This window comes from Carcharhinus amblyrhynchos, chromosome 8 (genome assembly GCF_965287045.1).
Source record: "Carcharhinus amblyrhynchos chromosome 8, sCarAmb.v2.hapA, whole genome shotgun sequence".
Lineage (NCBI taxonomy): Eukaryota > Metazoa > Chordata > Chondrichthyes > Carcharhiniformes > Carcharhinidae > Carcharhinus > Carcharhinus amblyrhynchos.
The window spans coordinates 79000798-79019535 of NC_137331.1; the positions used below are offsets into that span (position 1 = coordinate 79000798).

The 18738-nt window shown below is 41.9% G+C and overlaps 1 protein-coding gene across 1 annotated transcript in view; it reads right to left on the reverse strand.

Annotated features, from left to right (window-relative positions):
- myom1b (myomesin 1b) overlaps positions 1-18738 on the reverse strand; it is a 124925-nt gene that overhangs the window by 11468 nt on the left and 94719 nt on the right. Inside the window, exons 23-30 of the mRNA XM_080194310.1 lie at positions 17923-18029; positions 16538-16582; positions 16273-16409; positions 10695-10839; positions 7012-7071; positions 5803-5870; positions 2211-2324; positions 969-1056 (exon numbers count right to left, since the gene is read on the reverse strand). Of these exons, the coding sequence (XP_080050436.1) occupies positions 969-1056; positions 2211-2324; positions 5803-5870; positions 7012-7071; positions 10695-10839; positions 16273-16409; positions 16538-16582; positions 17923-18029 (764 nt within the window). The remainder of the gene's footprint in view (positions 1-968; positions 1057-2210; positions 2325-5802; positions 5871-7011; positions 7072-10694; positions 10840-16272; positions 16410-16537; positions 16583-17922; positions 18030-18738) is intronic.

The following is an 18738-nucleotide window of genomic DNA, read 5'->3' on the forward strand; positions in this document are numbered from 1 at the left end:
ATGTTAGCTGCTAGGTTAACTGCTAGGGAGTTTAAATGTTTTTGCCTTCTTTAGACTCACAGTAACCATATAAATAAAGTCACAAGCTGATGGAAGGCTTATGATAGGACATAATGGCATTATAGAAATTATAGCAACCCTATAGGGTTGCTCAAGGAGGCCATTTGGCCCATTGAGTCTGCACTGACAACAATCTCACCTAGCCTCTATTCCATATATTTATCCCACTAATTCCTCTAATCTATGCGTCCTGGGACACTAAGAGGCAATTTAGCATGGCCAATGTGCCTAATTCGATTCCCGGCTCAGGTCACTGTCTGTGTGGAGTTTGCACATTCTCCTCGTGTCTGTGTGGGTTTCCTCCATTTCCTCCCACAGTCCAAAGATGAGCAGGTTAGGTTGATTGGCCATGCTAAGAAATTGCCCCTTAGTGTCCAGGGATGCGCAGGTTAGAGGGATTAGTGGGCATAATATGTCAGGATATGGAGGTAGGGCCTGGGTGGGATTGTGTTCGGTGCAGACTTGATGGGCCGAAGGGCCTCTTTCTGTACTGTAGGTTTCTATGATTCTATGAACTCACACATCTTTGGACTGTGGGAGGAAACCAGAGCACCTGGAGGAAATCCATGCAGACACGAGGAGAATGTGCAATCTCCACACAGACAGTGACCCAAGCTGGGAATCAAACCCAGATCCCTGGAGCTGTGAGGCAGCAGTGCTAACCACTGTGCCACCCCAATATGCAATACTATTTAGACATTTCACTTTCTCATTTTCTCTCCTCGTAGTCTCTCACACCCGAGTGGACACGGTTAAATTTGGGCCTAAGGTCTACCTAATTGCTCTGATGAAAATATAAACAAATTTCAACCCCATGCCTTTTCACCTTAGGTTATGTTTAATGGACTTTTTCTGTTTTATTGAAGTTTGTCCAACATTGCTGACACATTGTTAACTCTGCGAAATACCTTTTTCAAGCAGTCGCAGTACACTTGAATCTCTTCCCCTGTCATCCTTCAGCACGATTTCATAAACACCAGCATCCTTCTTTGAAAACTGTTGGCATATTTAAAATATTTTAATGGAACAATGGTGTCTGTTTACAATATCATAATCACACTCAACTCTCAGAAACCATTTGGAATTATGGGCTATATTTTTTGACATCCCATGTTCCCACATGAACAATTAATTGCTCATACTGGATTCCACAGCGCATTAACTTTTCTGAGGACATTTAAATAAGCTTGTTAAACATTGCTAAAGGATTGCTGACTGAACGATATACCTCAATGACATTTGGTGGTACAAAGTGTGCCAACACTTTGGCATAAATTCCCCTTTGTACCTTAATTGCATTTCTCCTCACTCAGATTCCAGCAGATTGTGCTGGTTAGGAATAATTCCGTAGCTTCTGAGAATTCCCTCCATAACTCCCTACAGGACTAGTGATGTAGTGAAAAAGTATAAAAGTCTGAATGAAGTCTTTTACGTTTTTCATTGGGGATTATCACAGGGATTACAGCAAAAGACCAAGAAATCCCCAATGGAATTATGGTCTTGATACCTGGTCAGTTGTCTGAGGGAGAGATCAAACTATTTGATTCAAATATAAGCATTTTGTGGGTTTTATCTATATTTATGCTTGATTAGCATTTTTTTTTCCAAGGGATGAGGGAGGTAACAAACAAGTTGTACTTCTAAACTGTTCTGATGGACATCTTAAATGCCCATTGCTAACTGTTAATTGGGCCAATTTTGGATGGCCAGTTAAATGCTTCTGGGCCTGGAGACTCCTTTTGATGCCATTTCTACGTATCTATTGATAATGGACACAAATAATTTGCTGACACCCAGACTTCCTGGTATAAAGAAGTCAACAGGTTCAAGACATCCCACAGCTATGTCTCCTTTCAGCATCATGACCTTCAAAGGGATGGACAGAATCTCAATCCACTTCAGGTCACTGTAGGAATTAGCCCCATCTACTCTTCTGCACGGAGATCAGTGTTTCCAGGCCCCATTTAATTTTTAGTCTCTGCCAAACCTTCCCATGGTTCGCTTGGTCTTAGTTTCCATTGCTTACTCATGATCTCTTGCTAGATTTTGGTAACGAGTGGTAATGCCATTTATTTCATGAAACAATTTGCAGTCCCAATGTCATTTACTAAGACATAGCTCAGTGATGTAGTTAAACATTATTTCTGTACCTGTTGAACCAGCAAAGTACACACACCATCCTTGAAGTCATGCTTTTCATCAAACATTATTTCTCTATCATCCTTGTACCAGATGATTGATGTTTCTTTTTTGATGTTAGCCACCTAAGTAGAAAGAAAAGAGAAGTCAGATCACGGGATGATTTGGCTCTTGTTTTATTCTGCACCTTTCGACAAAAATGACATTTGGCTTCTCTATTTGTTTTTGTTCCTTGATCCAAACTTCCAAACAACCCCTTTTTTTAATTAGCCCTTGGTACTGACCAATTTTGAGTTATGGTCATATTAAGACTCATTAACCTCTAATACTCATACCGCATGATGGTTCTATATACCTCGGTTATCTCCTGTGACTATGTAAGTCCCTATTTTATATATACCGGAGCAGTGAGGGGCTGAAATTACATGGTAATTTTAATGGACTCCCATTGGACTTACCTGATGAAGGAGCAGGTAAGTGATTCCAAATAAACCTGTTGGACTTTAACCTAGTGTTGTTATGCTATGCCCCTCTCAGTCTAACACCAAGATAAAGGGACACACTAGCTTCAGGACTGTCAGGAGTTTTTTTTTATTCGTTCATGGGAGTCACTGGCTAGCCAGCATGTATTGTCCATCACTAGTTGCCCAAGGGCATTTCAGAGTCAACCACATTGCTGTGGCTCTGGAGTCACATGTAGGCCAGAGTGGGTAAGGATGGCAGATTTCCATCCCTAAAGGACATTTAGTGAACCAGCTGGATTTTTCTGGCAATTGACAATTGTTTCATGGTCATCAGTAGATTCTTAATTCCAGATATTTTTTATTGGATTCAAATTCCACCATCTGCTCTGGTGGGATTTGAACCCAAATCCCCAGAACATTAGCTGAGTTTGTTGATTAATAATCTAGTGACAATACCTCTAAGCCATCGCTGAGTGCAACGTATCTCAGGTTTCAGACCTGGCTCGAACTCTTGAACAATGGAAATTAATTTTGTTTTAATTGCTTGCATTAATTAAAGACAGTGGACCAGGAAGGCCATCCATGTAAATTGTAAACAGTGGCAGTTAAATCGCAGATTAAAGTTTCTATACTCTAGAGAGCTTTGGGGAATAATGGGCATATCCCTGCATCATGGGGAATTTGATCCACTAACTAAACCACAAATGCAAACAAACAGGCATCCTGTTGATTTGATTGAAACTACTGAAGCCTTTAAAATTCCCTTCGTGTTTGGCACTTCTGTATTATTCCACACTTTGAAACATAGATTTCCTTCTTGGCAGGATCGCTGGCAATAAGTTGATATTATAGTTTAGCATCTAGACGTCTAACCCATCATTTACCCTATCTGTTGGACTTTGACCATGGATATTTTTGGGTGGTCACCCAGTGTTTTGGTTTGGATTTGGAGTTTACCAAAGGAAGTGGGGGATTGTGTTGGAAATTATTGCTGCTGCAGGGGACAGGAGCTTGCAGTAACTCAAACAATGAAGGTTAGAAAAATAATTGGCCAGGATCTTCCGAAATGCGGAACAGCAAATGACTCAACTTAAAGCACAAATGTGCTTCTGGATCCTGAGGAAGTCTTGACCGTGAGATTTTTGGTGAAGATGTAATTAAAAACAGCTGCAAGCTGCAGAGTTGCCGTGAGCCATGACCTGGTCTGGGAGCTGTGACTTGAAGCTTCCTGTGTTCACTCCTGTGGGGAGTTGTTTAGCTGGAGCTAGACTCTGTGGCATCAAGATTTGTGGGTTAGGCTCTGTGTCCTACATGCAGGCTTGGGTGGTGTTGAAACTGCCAATCTCAGCGGCAGCTTTCTCAGCCGTATTTCTTGGTTGATTGATAAAAACCTGCAAAGGGTGGATCCCACAACATCATGGTGGTGGGGTAAGCTTAGTATTTTTTAAAGCTTAAGGCACGTTTTTAAAGGCCACGCTAATACTCAGGAAGTTTCCATTTCTAATTGCTATTATTACCCCTGGCTGGATGGCTGTATGATTTGCTATAACAGAGGGATGAGATGGCTGTATCCACATATACTTGGGCCGTTCATGCTTTCTTTATCCGGGTTTTTACACAGACTTACTTAGAACAGGTGTAAAGCCTGCCAGGAGATTAACTTTTCAGCAAGTTAGCTGGCGTGTCACTGCCTTCAGCTATGGCAGATTTCAAAATGAACAACTGTGCTTTACATTTCTCACACAAATCTCCATAATGGTGACACCCATGGTGGATGGGGAAAATAGTGTAGATTCGTTGTGTTGTTGTGTCCATAACAGCTATACCACGTACAATATAACATTTTACAAGTGTAACTAGCTTCAAGCATTATTAAGGCATAATGAGAGAAAACATGATATTTAATCTTATCATTACATCATTTAAATGTGCCAAAACAGATTTCCATGGACACACCTTCCAATTTTCTATCCCCAACAAAGAGTGAGGTTCCCTACCTACAGTATTCTTAATATCGCGAATACTTTTAAGTGGAAATTGACAAGCAACGTTTTTAAGACTATGGGCAGAATTTTCCCTAAAATATGCAGTGTCAGTGTAGATGGAGAAAGAATGACTACTTCAATGATTTTAACTATAATAATGGCAATATTAGCATTAAAAAGCAATGGTGACTGAGAGTTAAGCATGCCGGGATTTTTGGTGAAGATGTAATTTAAAAGACAGATGCAAGCTGCAGAGGTGCCATGAGCCATGACCTGGTCTGGGGGCTGTGACTTGAAGCTTCCTGTGCTCACCAAACATGGAGAGTTGTTTAGCTGGAGTTAGGCTCTATGGCACCGAAATTTGTGGGTTGGACTCTGTGTCCCACATGCAGGATTGGGGGGCATTGAAACTGCCAATCCTAATGGCAGCTTTCTCAGCTGTATTTCTTGTTTGATTGATAAAAACCTGCAAGGGGTGGGTCCCACGACGTCACACTGGTGGGATGAGCTTAATTTTTCTTAAACCTTAAGGCACATTTTTAAAGGCTACCCTGATACAAAAATTAAAAATAGAACACCCCCTCAAACACAAGGGCCCATCACTTCCTACCTCCCCCCTCCCCCACCCCATTACTGCACTTTCCCCTATTACTGCTCAGGCACTATCTTCTGGTGCTGCCCTCAGCACTTCCCCTGGCACTGCGCAGACATGACCCTCTCCTTGAACTCCTCTGGCAGGTTGTACTTGCCAGGCACACTTTGTGGGTGCCTTCAAGTCAACATGGATGGATAATGTAACATGGGGAGACTATCAGGATTAGAAGTCTGATAAATAAATGCTAATTTATTGTAATGGGCTTACCGATTTTGAATGTCGGGATTCCTGTGACATCACTGGTGGTGGAATGGGGGGGGTGGAGGGAGCAGGGACAATTGTGTCCTGCCTTTACGTCGACCTGAAATATAATTTGGGTCTTTCACTGGATTTTCCATTCCTGTCACCGGGATTCACATCTGAGGAAAATGGGAGCGGAAAATTCCCCGCTATGGTGTTCTTTCCATTCAGTCCAAGGTATCCAGCTCTAACAACTTAAATATTTTTTAAAATACTTTTCTGTAGCAACAAAAAGCATATTTAAGAATTGTTCCTTTACCTTGCATTTCAAAAGTACACTGCAGTCGTTATTAACTTCCCATCCAAGATACTCAACAAAGTGAGGACCTGTTAGCACAGGAGATATACCATTACAAATAGAAAAAAAATCGCATTTTTATCATACAGTAATGGTAAGTATGGAATTCATTTATCCAAATTTAAATTCTGGCTTAACCTTTCAGGAAAATCTTTTAATGATTTTATTCAAATTGTTTTTCGCTGGTGTACAAAATATTATATTCGAAGCAATGATTTATATTAAGTGGTTTCACTTAAAACTGGTATTGTACCAGATTTGAAGGGTTGGGATAATAGTCTCAATCTTGTCTCATGGTAGTCATGAAAGTGGGCACTGAGGCAAACAGCAAGCCATCTTATACTGGGCTTCATCTGTGTAGACTCAGTGATGTTCTCACAGGCAGTTGCAGCTGGTCAGTGAGGAGCAGAAGAAAATCAGGAAATAGGAAGGAGCTGCTAGATACTGAAAGGAGCTCCTGGGCACTCTACTATGTAGCTAGTAAAGCAACTGCAAGGACCTTGTGATCAACTGAGTGGGGTGTCCTGGGGAAGAGGATGTCTAACCTTAAATAGAAGCAAAATGCTGCAGATGCTGGAAATCTGAAACAAAAGTCAAACGCTGGAAAAAGACAGCAGGTCTGGCAGCATCCCTGGAGCGAGAAACTGAAGAGTTAATGTTTTGAGTTGAATATGTCATCTTTTGAAGAAGAATCATATTCAACTCTATTTCTCTCCACAAATGCTATTGGATTCCTGAGGGGTAACCTTTCTTTGTGCAGACAAGAGAGGCATCCTTACTCTTCCAATTTACCTTTTGGTGTTTGTTCCAACCTACATCCTTCTTCATAGCTAGGTTGGCACAATGGAAAAGCCATAATGGCTACTGGCCTCTTGTTAAAATGACAGTCAGGCTCCAGTGGTATCATGGGAGGCCAGTCTGCATGCTTAAAGACCCAACCATTTCCGGCAGCTGTCCTTTCTGCCTGCTTGGTAGAACAGGTTAAAATTGAAGACTGCAGGGAATAAGGGGATCAGCGTCATTAAATTCTAAAGCAACTCTAACCACCTGCCCAGCTGCTTTGCACGGAAAACACAAGAGTTAACATTGTCCCTGTTCTGTCTTACTTTATCGATTAAAGCAAGGAAATATTAACTGCTGTGCAATATATTTCTCCGATTGTGTCATTACCTTGTTTCCTGATCCATTCACCTCTCTGGAATTCAGCTTCTTTTTTCAGTTCCTGAAACACTAAAAAGAAAGATAAAGACTGAGACAGCAGGGCAGTTGAACATTGTATGAAATCAACTTTCTTAAAGCTAAAATTAATCAATGTGAAATCTGATAATTATGCACAAGTGTGCTTGCAAATTTTGCAAGTAGTTTTGTTATAATGCATACATTTCCATCCCACTTACATTTGTGTTACTGAAGGCTTTTACAGAGTTGTGCAAATGTTTGATAATTTTTGAAATAGATTGTTGTTAATTTGACAAAGACAGTCAAAATGACTTGTGTTTTCCTTATGATATGAACAGTTACCATACAAGTGCAAAGCTATTTGGTAAATTCTCTTCACATTGCATTAATTCCCTCACATTTGCAAAGCATTGCAGTGCAAAAAAAAGGAAGGAAAAGCCTGTTAAGAATTCGTTAGTGTTAAGACCATTTATTTCCATTAAAGCAGGGGGAACATTATTCAACTTAAAATAGTTCAAAGGGGATAATGCCAATGTTGAGTCAGACCTGTTATTTATTTATTGCCTGCTAAAATCTATTGAAATATGGTCAGAATTTGGTTCTGCTGGACTGAACATAAGAACATAAGAACATAAGAAATAGGAACAGGAGTCGGCCATCTAGCCCTTCGAGCCTGCCCCGCCATTCAATAAGATCATGGCTGATCTGAAGTGGCTCAGTTCCACTTTCCCACTTTCTCCCCATAACCCTTAATTCCCTTGTCTGTCAAAAACCTATCTACCTGTGACTTAAATATATTTATCGAGGTAGCCTCCACCCCTTCAACGGGCAGAGAATTCCAGAGATTCACCACCCTTTGAGTGAAGAAGTTCCTCCTCAACTCCGATCTAAACTGCCCCCCCTTTATCTTGAGGCTGTGCCCTCTAGTCCTGCTATCCTTTCTAAGCGGGAAGAATCTCTCTACCTCTACCCTATCTATCCCCTTCATTATCTTATACATCTCTATAAGATCCCCCCTCAGCTTTCTAAACTCCAACGAGTACAGACCCAGTCTATTCAGTCTCTCTTCATAGGCTAACCCTGTCATCTCCGGTATCAGCCTAGTGAACCTCCTCTGCACTCCCTCCAAGGCCAATATATCCTTCCACAAATGCGGCGACCAAAACTGCACACAGTCCTCCAGCTGCGGCCTCACCAGTACCCTGTATGGTTGCAGGAAGACCTCCCTACTTTTATATTCTATCCCCCTCACTATAAAGGCCAACATTCAATTCGCCTTCTTGATCACCTGCTGCACCTGCAGACTGGGTTTTTGTGATTCGTGCACAAGGACCCCCAGGTCCCTCTGCACCGTAGCATGCTGCAGCTTTCTGCCTTTTAAATAATAATCCCTCCTCACACTTGCTAACATTATACTCCATCTGCCAGGTCCTCGCCCACTCACTCAGCCTATCCAGATCACTCTGCAGACTTTCCACACCCTCCACGCAATTTGCTTTTCCACTCACCTTCGTGTCATCAGCAAATTTCGTCACCCTACACTCAGCCCCCTCCTCCAGATCATCTATGTAAATGGTAAACAGTTGAGGCCCCAGCACCGATCCGTGCGGCACTCCACTAGTCACCAACTGCCAACCAGAATAGCACCCATTGATTCCAACTCTCTGCTTTCTATTAGGCAACCAATCCTCTATCCATGCTAACACCTTACCCCCAACCCCGTGCACTCTAACCTTCTGCAGCAACCTTCTGTGAGGCACCTTATCAAACACCTTTTGGAAATCTAAAAACATCACATCCACCGGTTCCCCTCTGTCTACCGCACTAGTCACATCCTTATAGAAATCCAATAAATTCGTTAAGCACAACTTCCCCTTAACGAATCCATGCTGCGTCTGCTTGATCAAACCATACTTTTCTAGGTGCCTTGCTATTTCTTCTTTGATGACAGATTCTAGCATTTTTCCAACTATAGATGTTAAACTAACCGGCCTATAATTCCCTGCCTTTTGTCTGCTACCTTTTTTAAACAGCAGCGTAACATTAGCCATTTTCCAATCTTCCAGCGCTTCCCCGGAGTCCAGCGATTTTTGTTTAATAATCACTAAGGCATCCGCTATCACCTCTGCCATTTCTTTCAGAACCCTGGGATGCATTCCATCCGGTCCTGGGGACTTCTCTACCTTCAGTCCCGTTAGTCTATCAAGCACTACCTCTCTAGTGACAGTAATCGCATTAAGGCCCTCATCTCCTACCATCCTTCTATCTTTAATATCCAGCAAACTATATGTGTCCTCCTCCGTGAAGACCGATGCAAAAAACTTATTTAAAGCCTCAGCCATTTCCTCATCGCCCACCGCTAAATCCCCCCTCTCATCCTCCAAAGGTCCAACATTCACTCTAGCCAGTCTCTTCTTCTTTATACATTTGTAAAAACTTTTATTTTTACTGTCATTTTTTATATTTAGAGCTAGTTTAGCTTCATACTCTATCTTTCCTTTCTTTATTACCTTTTTAGTCATTCTTTGTTGATTTTTAAATCTTTCCCAATCTTCTAATCGCCCACTATTTTTAGCCGCTCTGAATGCATCAGCTTTTAATTTAATACTCTCTTTTACTTCCTTAGATAACCACGGTTATCTCTTCTCCTACAGTCCTTCTTTACCATTGGAATGTATTTCTGCTGAGAACCGAAAAAGATCTCCTTAAAAATCCTCCACTGTTCCTCAGCTGTCCTACCAACCAATCTGCGCCCCCAATCTACATTCTCCAATTCTGCTCTCATCCTATCGTACTCCCCTCTGTTCGAACAGAGGACACTGGTTTGGGACCCTACTTTCTCATCCTCCATCTGCATCAGAAATTCAATCATACTATGTTCACTCGTCCCAAGAGGATCCCTCACAAGAAGATCCCTAATTCTACCTTTCTCATTACACAGAATGCTGCCAATGCTGCTCACATCCCTTTGTCCAAGATAAGTGATGTCAGGATGGAGAGGGATGTGAGTGCAGCCAGAGTCAGGATTTCCCACACTGGACGCCCACATTTTCCAGGCAGTCGGTAACTGCTGTAGTGCGGGAGGTTGGAATGTTAAATCAAATGAGATGAACAGGATTCCACGGGAGCATAGATGTGATGATTGAGAGTCCAGGAGAATGAATTGGATTGGACACCAACAAGAAAAGGTTACGTAAAAAACAATCAGCCAGGTGTGCATGGGCAAGCTGGGGATACAATGAAAGACCCCATGAGGATCTTTGGGGAATGGACACTTTGGAGATGGTAGGATGGATGGAATCATTTGCTGCTGTGTTCTGCTTCATTTTCCCTCTGTAAAAGTTAACCCATTTGCATGCCATGCATTAATTCTAAGGCTATTGGCCTCAAAGGAAAGAGTCAAGGAAAATTGAACCAAGTGGTGTTTACTGAGAACCAAGAACTATTCTTCAGGCCATATACTGTAGCGGTAAATGACATGCTGGAGTCATCTGCATTTGATCAATAATTGGGCATTGCAAGCCTTCAAAAAAGACTTGGAGGTGATGCAGGTTGCATTGCTAATAGCTGCACTTAAAACTAGACTCATCATTCACACTTAAAGCACCCATTGTGACCCAACTCTACTGTTTATGATTGACTTTCATGAAGACAAAAGCAGTAAAAGGACTCACCATCGCCAATCAGAACCAGGCTAGATTGGTTACTTGCTTTACCATCCTGAAGCTGCACAGTGTAAGTGCCTTCATCAATATCCTCCAGTTTCTCCATCGTCATTTCTACTAAACCAGTTTTTGGATCCACCTTTATCTTATATTTCTGAAAAGCAGAAAGGGAGTTTGAAACAAAATAAAAAGCAGCTTTACATAAGGTTTCCTTATTCCGTGAACTATTTTGCAACTACACAAGGAATTCAGATTTCTGCCAGGCTGCTCTGGTTTGGCTTCCTCCTTCTTCCTCTGCTTGGAGCCTCCTTCAGTTCCTCAGTTAAAACCAAAATCTCAATATGTGGAAACTACTAGAATCAATCTGTATCTCATCATTTTGTGGCACTGGCTTTTGACCCTGCCTTGACTCCAGGCTTTAAGAGCTGAATTTTCTGTTTGAGATTTCTCCCGTATTTCCAACAGATGCAGGACGAAATTCACCAGAAAATACTGTGCTGGCCCTCTGTTTTTCTTCACCTCTTCACCAAGATTTTGCACGGTCAGTAACAGGGAAGGTATAACGAGTTTAAGGCTGATTAGAGGGCATGGGAATCACAATGTGTGTTATTGATCCATAGAGGTTTACAGCCCAACATGTCCATGCTGCCCGTTTTTGAAACCACTAAGCTAGTCCCAATTGCTTGTGTTTGGCCCATATCCCGCTATACCCTCATATCCCTCATGTTTAATCAGCATCTATTGAAAGTAATGCAGGCAGCATACAAGCTTAACGCTGGTGGCATTCAGTCCAGCACTAAATGTGCTCCCGAATGGCTCCATGCTCAGCTGGAGGGCCCCAAGTCTGTGTGAAGTTAGTACCAATTAAAACTAAAGCCTGCAGCTCCAAAAGCTAGCCTGCTTTATTTTAATGGGAGAGGGATTCTGGCTGCAGGGAAACACATTAGGTGCAAAAAGAAACCTGAGGATGACACATCAGGCCAGAGAGTGGGTTTCCTTCTCCCTCTTCCCACCTGACTCTGCTCCATTACCAATACCGCAGCAACTCAAAGGGAATTGCAACTGTAAACTCCGTGACTGGGAGAAAGTGAGTGGCCTGTCTAAACAACACAACTCCTTTTTCCGAGGGTCCAGCATTAATCCCTTCTGACTGAAAAGGTTTCTGTCACCTCCCCTGACAACACAACATTTCCACTAATTGTACAGCAGCAAATAGATAGTCAAAGCCACCTCACCTGAACAGTGAATAGAGATCCCTCTAAGGAGGGCTCATTGGTGGGTTGATGGAGTTGGGAAGAAAGGGGTTCAGGGAGTTTGGCTCTGCATGGTTACAAGAAGCATTAACAGGGGTTGCGATGTCCAAACGACAAGGAGGGCATTTACACACCGACTTATCTGTCTCCTCTGCATACTTCCGATGCTTGCATGAGATTTTCCTGCTCGCCCTTCACATCATGGTGATTAGCACTGCAAGTGTTAGGGAGTGGGCTATCTGCCATTTTTGAGGAGAACAGACTCCCACGGCATCAGCACTACTTGGACCACGCAATCCACTTTTACAATGCACATTTCCACCCATAGGCTAGTGTCTTACAAGGACAATCAGCTGACTGAGGTATATCCTCCAGAACGTTGCCTTTATTTGCACTTTAACAACTGCAAGGGCTAAGAACATGCATATTCCTATCATCTCGCATCGCTATGGAGCAGAATGAAATTTTAAAAAGTTAAAGGTCCATCTGGGCCAGTGCAGTTGATTGCAGAGTGATCTATTGCACAGGCGAAGGTGTTTTTTAAATAGCCAGCTTTGTGGCTGCTTACTAAGTTATACGACAGTAAAGGCCAAACACTCACTGCAGCATTCCTCACCTGCCTAACATTTCAAAAAACAAGCTGACCTCAGAAAATTAGCCTGAATTTGAACTTCTGGTTCCAAACAAGATGGATTTTACCGAATCCCAGCCTTTTTATCTTATGTGATAATAAGCCACAATTAAAAACATTAAAATACTTTTACAGTGTTAATTAACATTGGTGTCATTTACTGGCTCTCTCCCTGCTTCGATAATACTTTAAATATCAACGCGGCAATGTAATTTTCCAAAAATAAGTGGACTTGTAACAGAGACTGCTGGTTTGAATACCAGGGCTGGTGGTCATTCCATAGTTTGCAGCTATTGCTGGAAAGAGATTTGGCTTGTATTTATTTGGCTGCTGAATGGAGTGGGTGGGGAGGTAATAACTGATATTTTGGACTTGTCCACTGCATGTTCTTTTCTTGATAGTCACTCACAATCATCATGCTGAAGTCTGGCCTTACAGCTGAAAAACAAATTCTGGGAATTTCCTCAGGATCCTAACAAAGAATTACTGCAACTTCCCCGAAAGATTGGCGAAAATCCCAGATCAATGCAAAATTGGGTTGCCACTGAATGTCCGCCAATGTGGAAACTCCCCGCGGAACATTCCAGAGACAGGAAGGCTAATTACATAGCCATAATTAGATCACCAATGAGGTGAATGCATGCTTTCACTGAATCATTTGAGAATTAAACTCATATCAACACCAGACTCACACTAATCCTGTAGGTTGGTTAAAATGGAATAAAGATGAACTTATTTTAAAAAAGGTTCATATTGACTTTCATCATTTCGCAAATAAGCACTCTTATGGCTCACTATGTAATAGTACTAAATTGTACAGGCCAGGGAGTACCAGATATGACCACAGGTTTGCACTTATTGAGCTACTCGCTATCAGGTCAACACTGGAAAGAGATAGAGAATCTGGTGAAATGGCACAATGACAATAATCTCTCCCTCAATGTCAGTAAAACGATGAAGATAATCATCAACTTCAGGAAGTGCAATGGTGATGAAGTGGAGAGTCAAAAGCTTCAGGTTTCTGGGTGTCCAGGTCACCAACAACCTGTCCTGGTCCCTCCATGCTGACACTATAAATAAGAAAGCTCACCAATGCCTTTATTTTCTCAGGAGGCTAAGGAAATATGGCATGTCTGGTACAACTCTCACCAATTTTTACAGATACACCATAGAAAGCATTTTATCCAGATGAATCACAGCTTGGTGTGACTTCTGCTCGGTCCAAGACCGCAAGAAACTACAAAGAGTTGTGAATGTAGCCCAGTCCGTCACGCAAACCAGCATCCCATCCATTGACTCTGTCTATACTTCCCACTGCCTCAGAAAAGAAGTCAGCATAATCAAAGACCCCATGCACCCAAAACATGTTCCCTTCCACCTTCTTCCATCGGGAAAAAGATACGAAAGCCTGAGATCACATACCAATCTTCTTCCCTGCTGTCATCAGACTTTCGAATAGTCCTATCATATATTAAGCTGATCTTTCTCTACACCCTAGTTATGACTGCATTATATTCTGCACCCTATCCTTTCCTTCTCCCCTATGTACTTTATGAATAATATATTTTGTCTGTATAGCATTCAAGGAACAATAATTTCATTGTATCCCAATACATGTGACAATAATAAATCAAATCAAATAATTGACAGGGACAGCACAATTTGTTTAAATATGTCAGATTGGGAAGGTGACAAAAATCAGACAGGGTTCCCAACTGCTGAGAATTATCCAGTTTTGGTGATGATAGCTCAGTGTATCTTGCTATGGTTGAGAAACATAAGTGAAAGTCCAAGTTTCATAGTGCAGGTATGCAAAGTTAAAAATTTTTGGTTTGATTTATTATTGTCACATGTATTAGCACACAGTGAAAAGTATCGTTTCTTACGCACTATACAGACAAAGCATACCATCATAGAGAAGAAAACGAGAGAGTGCAAAATGTAGAGTTACAGTTACAGCTAGGGTGTCGAGGAAGATCAACTTAATGCAAGGTAAATCCATTCAAAAGTCTGACGGTAGCAGGGAAAAAGCTGAATTTAAATCTAAAGCAAAGCAGAAAATGCTGAATTTAAATCTCAGCAGGTCTGACAGCATCTGAGGAGAGAAAATAGATCCTTCCACATGTGCTGTCTGACCTGCTGAGATTTTCCAGCATTTTCTGTTTTTGTTTAAGAATCCAGCATCCGCAGTATTTTGCTTTTGTTATATTGAAAATGTAGATGTTCAATGAGGCGAGGGTGAAGCTGAGTAGTTATACTCACTGTCAAATGGCCTGCCTCGGCTCACACACGCTGAATAGCTATTTATGTGAGGTACCAGAGCTGCAAAGAAGTTTCAGCCCAACAGAGCTCCCTTCTTGCATTCAAGAGGAAGGCAGCAAGAGGAAAAACAAATCCCATTAACTTGTTCACCTACATCCCCCAAAAAATACATCTCAATTCTTTAGTATCATGACTGACAATCAAGTCTGCATTTTCCCCAGCTTGGCCTTGAAGCTTATGAAATGCGAATCTCCACCAGCCTATTCGAGCTTAAGGCTGCATTTACTGGCCCTGCCCACTGCCAACATTATCCACTCCCACCGAAAATCAACGGACTTTTTGTTGCACTGCCGAACCTCCCGCACTGGGTCCTGCCACAACAGGGCCAGAAAATCCTGACCTCAGTCAATTTGACTGTCTTAATAGTTTAACTTTAGCATGGTGGCACAGTGGTTAGCACTGCTACCTTGATCCAGGTTCAAATCGGGCCTCGGTTCACTGTCTGTGTGGAATTTGCATTTTCTTCCTGTGGGTTTCCTCTGGGTGCTTCAGTTTCCTTCGACACTCCAAAGAGGTAGGTTGATTGACCATGCTAAATTGCTCCTCAGTGTCAGGGAGATTAACGGGGTAAATACGTGGGGTTATGGGGAAAGGGCCTGGGTGGGATTGTTGTCAATGCAGGCTCGATGGGCCAAATGGCTTCTTTGTGCACAGTACAAATTCTATGATTCTCTGGCCACACCTTTATTTTTAAAAAATCCATCCCAACAGCTAGATCATGGAAAGGCTATTTTACAATCAATCTGTTATTTTGAACAAGATTGAGAGTCGATGAGCAGGTTGTCCGCTCATGAACCCTTATCTGATATCAAGCAATATGTGTGCAAACACTCAAAATACTGGAAATGCCCAGCAGGCCAGGCAGCATCAGTGAAGAGGGAAAGGCAGTTAATATTTCAGGTTGATGACCTTTCATCAAAACTCCGTTGTCTTGTGAGCAGCTCCTACCAGCTAAACCATAGGTGGAGGAAAGAATGAAAAATCCACAATACACTTGCTTCCTATCCTCACTGATGAATGGCTATGTAATTAGTGTGAAGGAAAGGGGGGCTGGCAGAAGATATTAACCTTAAGAAGACATATCTGGAGTAAAATACGCTTACTATGATTTGAAAACTCAAAATAGTTACACTAACTAGGTGATGTTGCTACTCCATTCCTGGGTCACATTTGAAACCTCAACAATTTCTCCACTCTAGGTATCCCAGCATTGTAAATGTGTTAGTGACAATTCCCTGTGTTTACTAATTCTACTGTTAACATATTTCTTCAAAATCCATTTTCACTGTTGCTATCCTTAACTTGATGAAACGGAGTCTACAAATAAAGACACATTCTTACTAAATAAGTTTTGAGCTTCAGATATTAGCAAAGAACCCACCTCATCATTTTTAATCTCCTTGTCATTAAATATAAATTTACATTGTCCCTGTGGAGAGAGACGTTCGGCCTCCAACCAGAACCGCACTTGTCCCTTCTCCAGTAGCTCGACTGCTAGTTCTGACTTCAGAGGTACAACTGTTAACACAAGCAATATGATTATTTGTCACACTGTCAACGTTATGTTACATTAAATAGAATTCTGACATTAAATCAAAAGTATTACAACAAACATAACTCCAGGGGATGAGGTTTAGAATGATTACCTGGGAATTTATGTTCGTGACTAAGTTCAAGCAGACGTAATAGCTCTGTAAAGACAAGAGAAAAACAAGTTTTAACAATTTTAACAATTTCTGAAAAGCTACATGAAGATCTTCCTCCCAAATTGTTAACTTAAATATAAAACCATAAAATCAGGCTGCAATCGACTGAAATGGATTCAATGACACAATAATAACAAATTGCATTTGGGAACTCCAAACTCACTGGGGGGAATCTTACAAAAACTGGCAGTGTTGTTTCCAGCGCACAAACTGACGTGTTTCTCTACAGAGGAACACACCGGGTTTCTCCCTAGAGTCTACCACACTCTGTCAAAAAAAGAACAAGGAAGCATGTTTCACTCTGTCAGGGGTGGAGCCTCAATTTGTGGCAAAGCCTGGCTGCACCGAGAGCGGGGTGCCATCTTTAAAGGGCGTCCTGATCAAAACATGAATAAACCTCCTTTCCAGCCCGCCACTGAGGTTTCAGTGGCTCTCATCCCCACCCCCAATCCGAGTCAGTACTTCTCTTACCCCCACCCCCAGCCTCCCCGATCATAAACCCATTCTCTCCCTCAGATTGTCTGCCCCTTCTCCCCCTGCTCTCCCTGCCCACCACAGACAGTCAGTGGCAACTTATGGAAGAGAGCCACGCTAATCGTTAATTCATTTTCAAGACAAATTATTTGGTTGTGATGAGCTGCAACCATTTACCAGACCTTTACCAGGAGTGCATAGTTCACGGTTTCAGAATACAGAGGTTATTGCTGAAAAAGTTCTGAATTTAACACTATTTCCTACTTTTTAAGAATAATACATTATTTTCAGGAGCAATATTTCTTTAAAAGAGGCATAGGAGATAGTTGGTGACAAGTTAAATCTCAAAGAGCAAGTTCCAGGAAAGCTTGCAACCAAGAGTGGGTGAGTCAGGAAACACAGGAGGCCTGAAGTTTCCTTCTGGAGATGAAGGAGCAGTCTGGCTCCTCCTGGTCCCACCAGTTTTAAGAAAAGATATAAAAAAAACATACAGCTTCAGGAGTCATCCCTGACTCCTCTTCCCAATTCCTTCTCTTGGCACATGGCAAGAAAGGCACAGTACCCTTGCCACTCAGACCACTTTTTCAAATTGTAATCAGGCCTGATTGATGTCATTGGACTCAATCTTTATACTTAAAAAAGGAGACTGCCTGGTCTGAAGATGTGTCCTTCCTGCCCATTTAACATTGAGATGAGAAATCCAACTTCTCCATAGAGCGCCTTTGTTTTTTATATTCTCCGCGATGATCAAAAATGCAGTGGAAACCTTAGCTCTATTTCATTCAGCATTGTCTTAAAAATCTATTAGCAGTATCTCTGTAAATTGGATTGGTAAATACAATTTAATATACCTGCTTCATCTATGGTATAGCTGGAAGAAACTCCATCTGTCCCAGTGACAACACAAGAGTATACACCCAAATCATCCTTGCCTGGGTCATTGAAAATGATTTTAGTCCTATTTGAGAAAAAAAATTACAATATTTGAACACATTCTATATATGTTGTTGAGTAGCATATTCTAGGACTTGAGACTGAGGAAAGAAGGTTAAGAGGTGACTTAATAGAGGCATACAAGATGATCAGAGGATTAGATAGGGTGGACAGTGTGAACCTTTTTCCTCGGATAGAGATGGCTAACACGAGGGGGCATAGCTTTAAGTTGAGGGATGATAGATATAGAACAGATGTCAGAGAGTAGTAAGAGCGTGGAATGCCCTGCCTGCAATAGTAGTGGATTCGCCAACATTAAGGGCATTTAAATGGTCATTGGATAAACATATGGATGATATTGGAATATTGTAGGTTAGATGGACTCTAGATTGGTTTCACAGGTTGGCGCAACATTGAGGGCACTGGTGAGGCCGCAGCTGGAGTACTGTGTGCAGTTTTGGTCGCCGCACTTACGCAAGGATATTTTGGCCTTGGAGGGAGTGCAGAGGAGGTTTACTAGGTTGATACCGAAGTTGAGGGGGTTGAACTATGAAGAAAGGCTGAATAAACTAGGCTTGTACTCGTTAGAGTTTAGAAGAATGAGGGGAGATCTCATTGAGACATATAAGATGATGAATGGGATGGATAGGATAGAGGTGGAGAGGCTCTTCCCGCTCAGGAAGGACAGTAGGACTGGAGGGCACAGCCTCAAGATAAGGGGGGGGGCGGTTTAG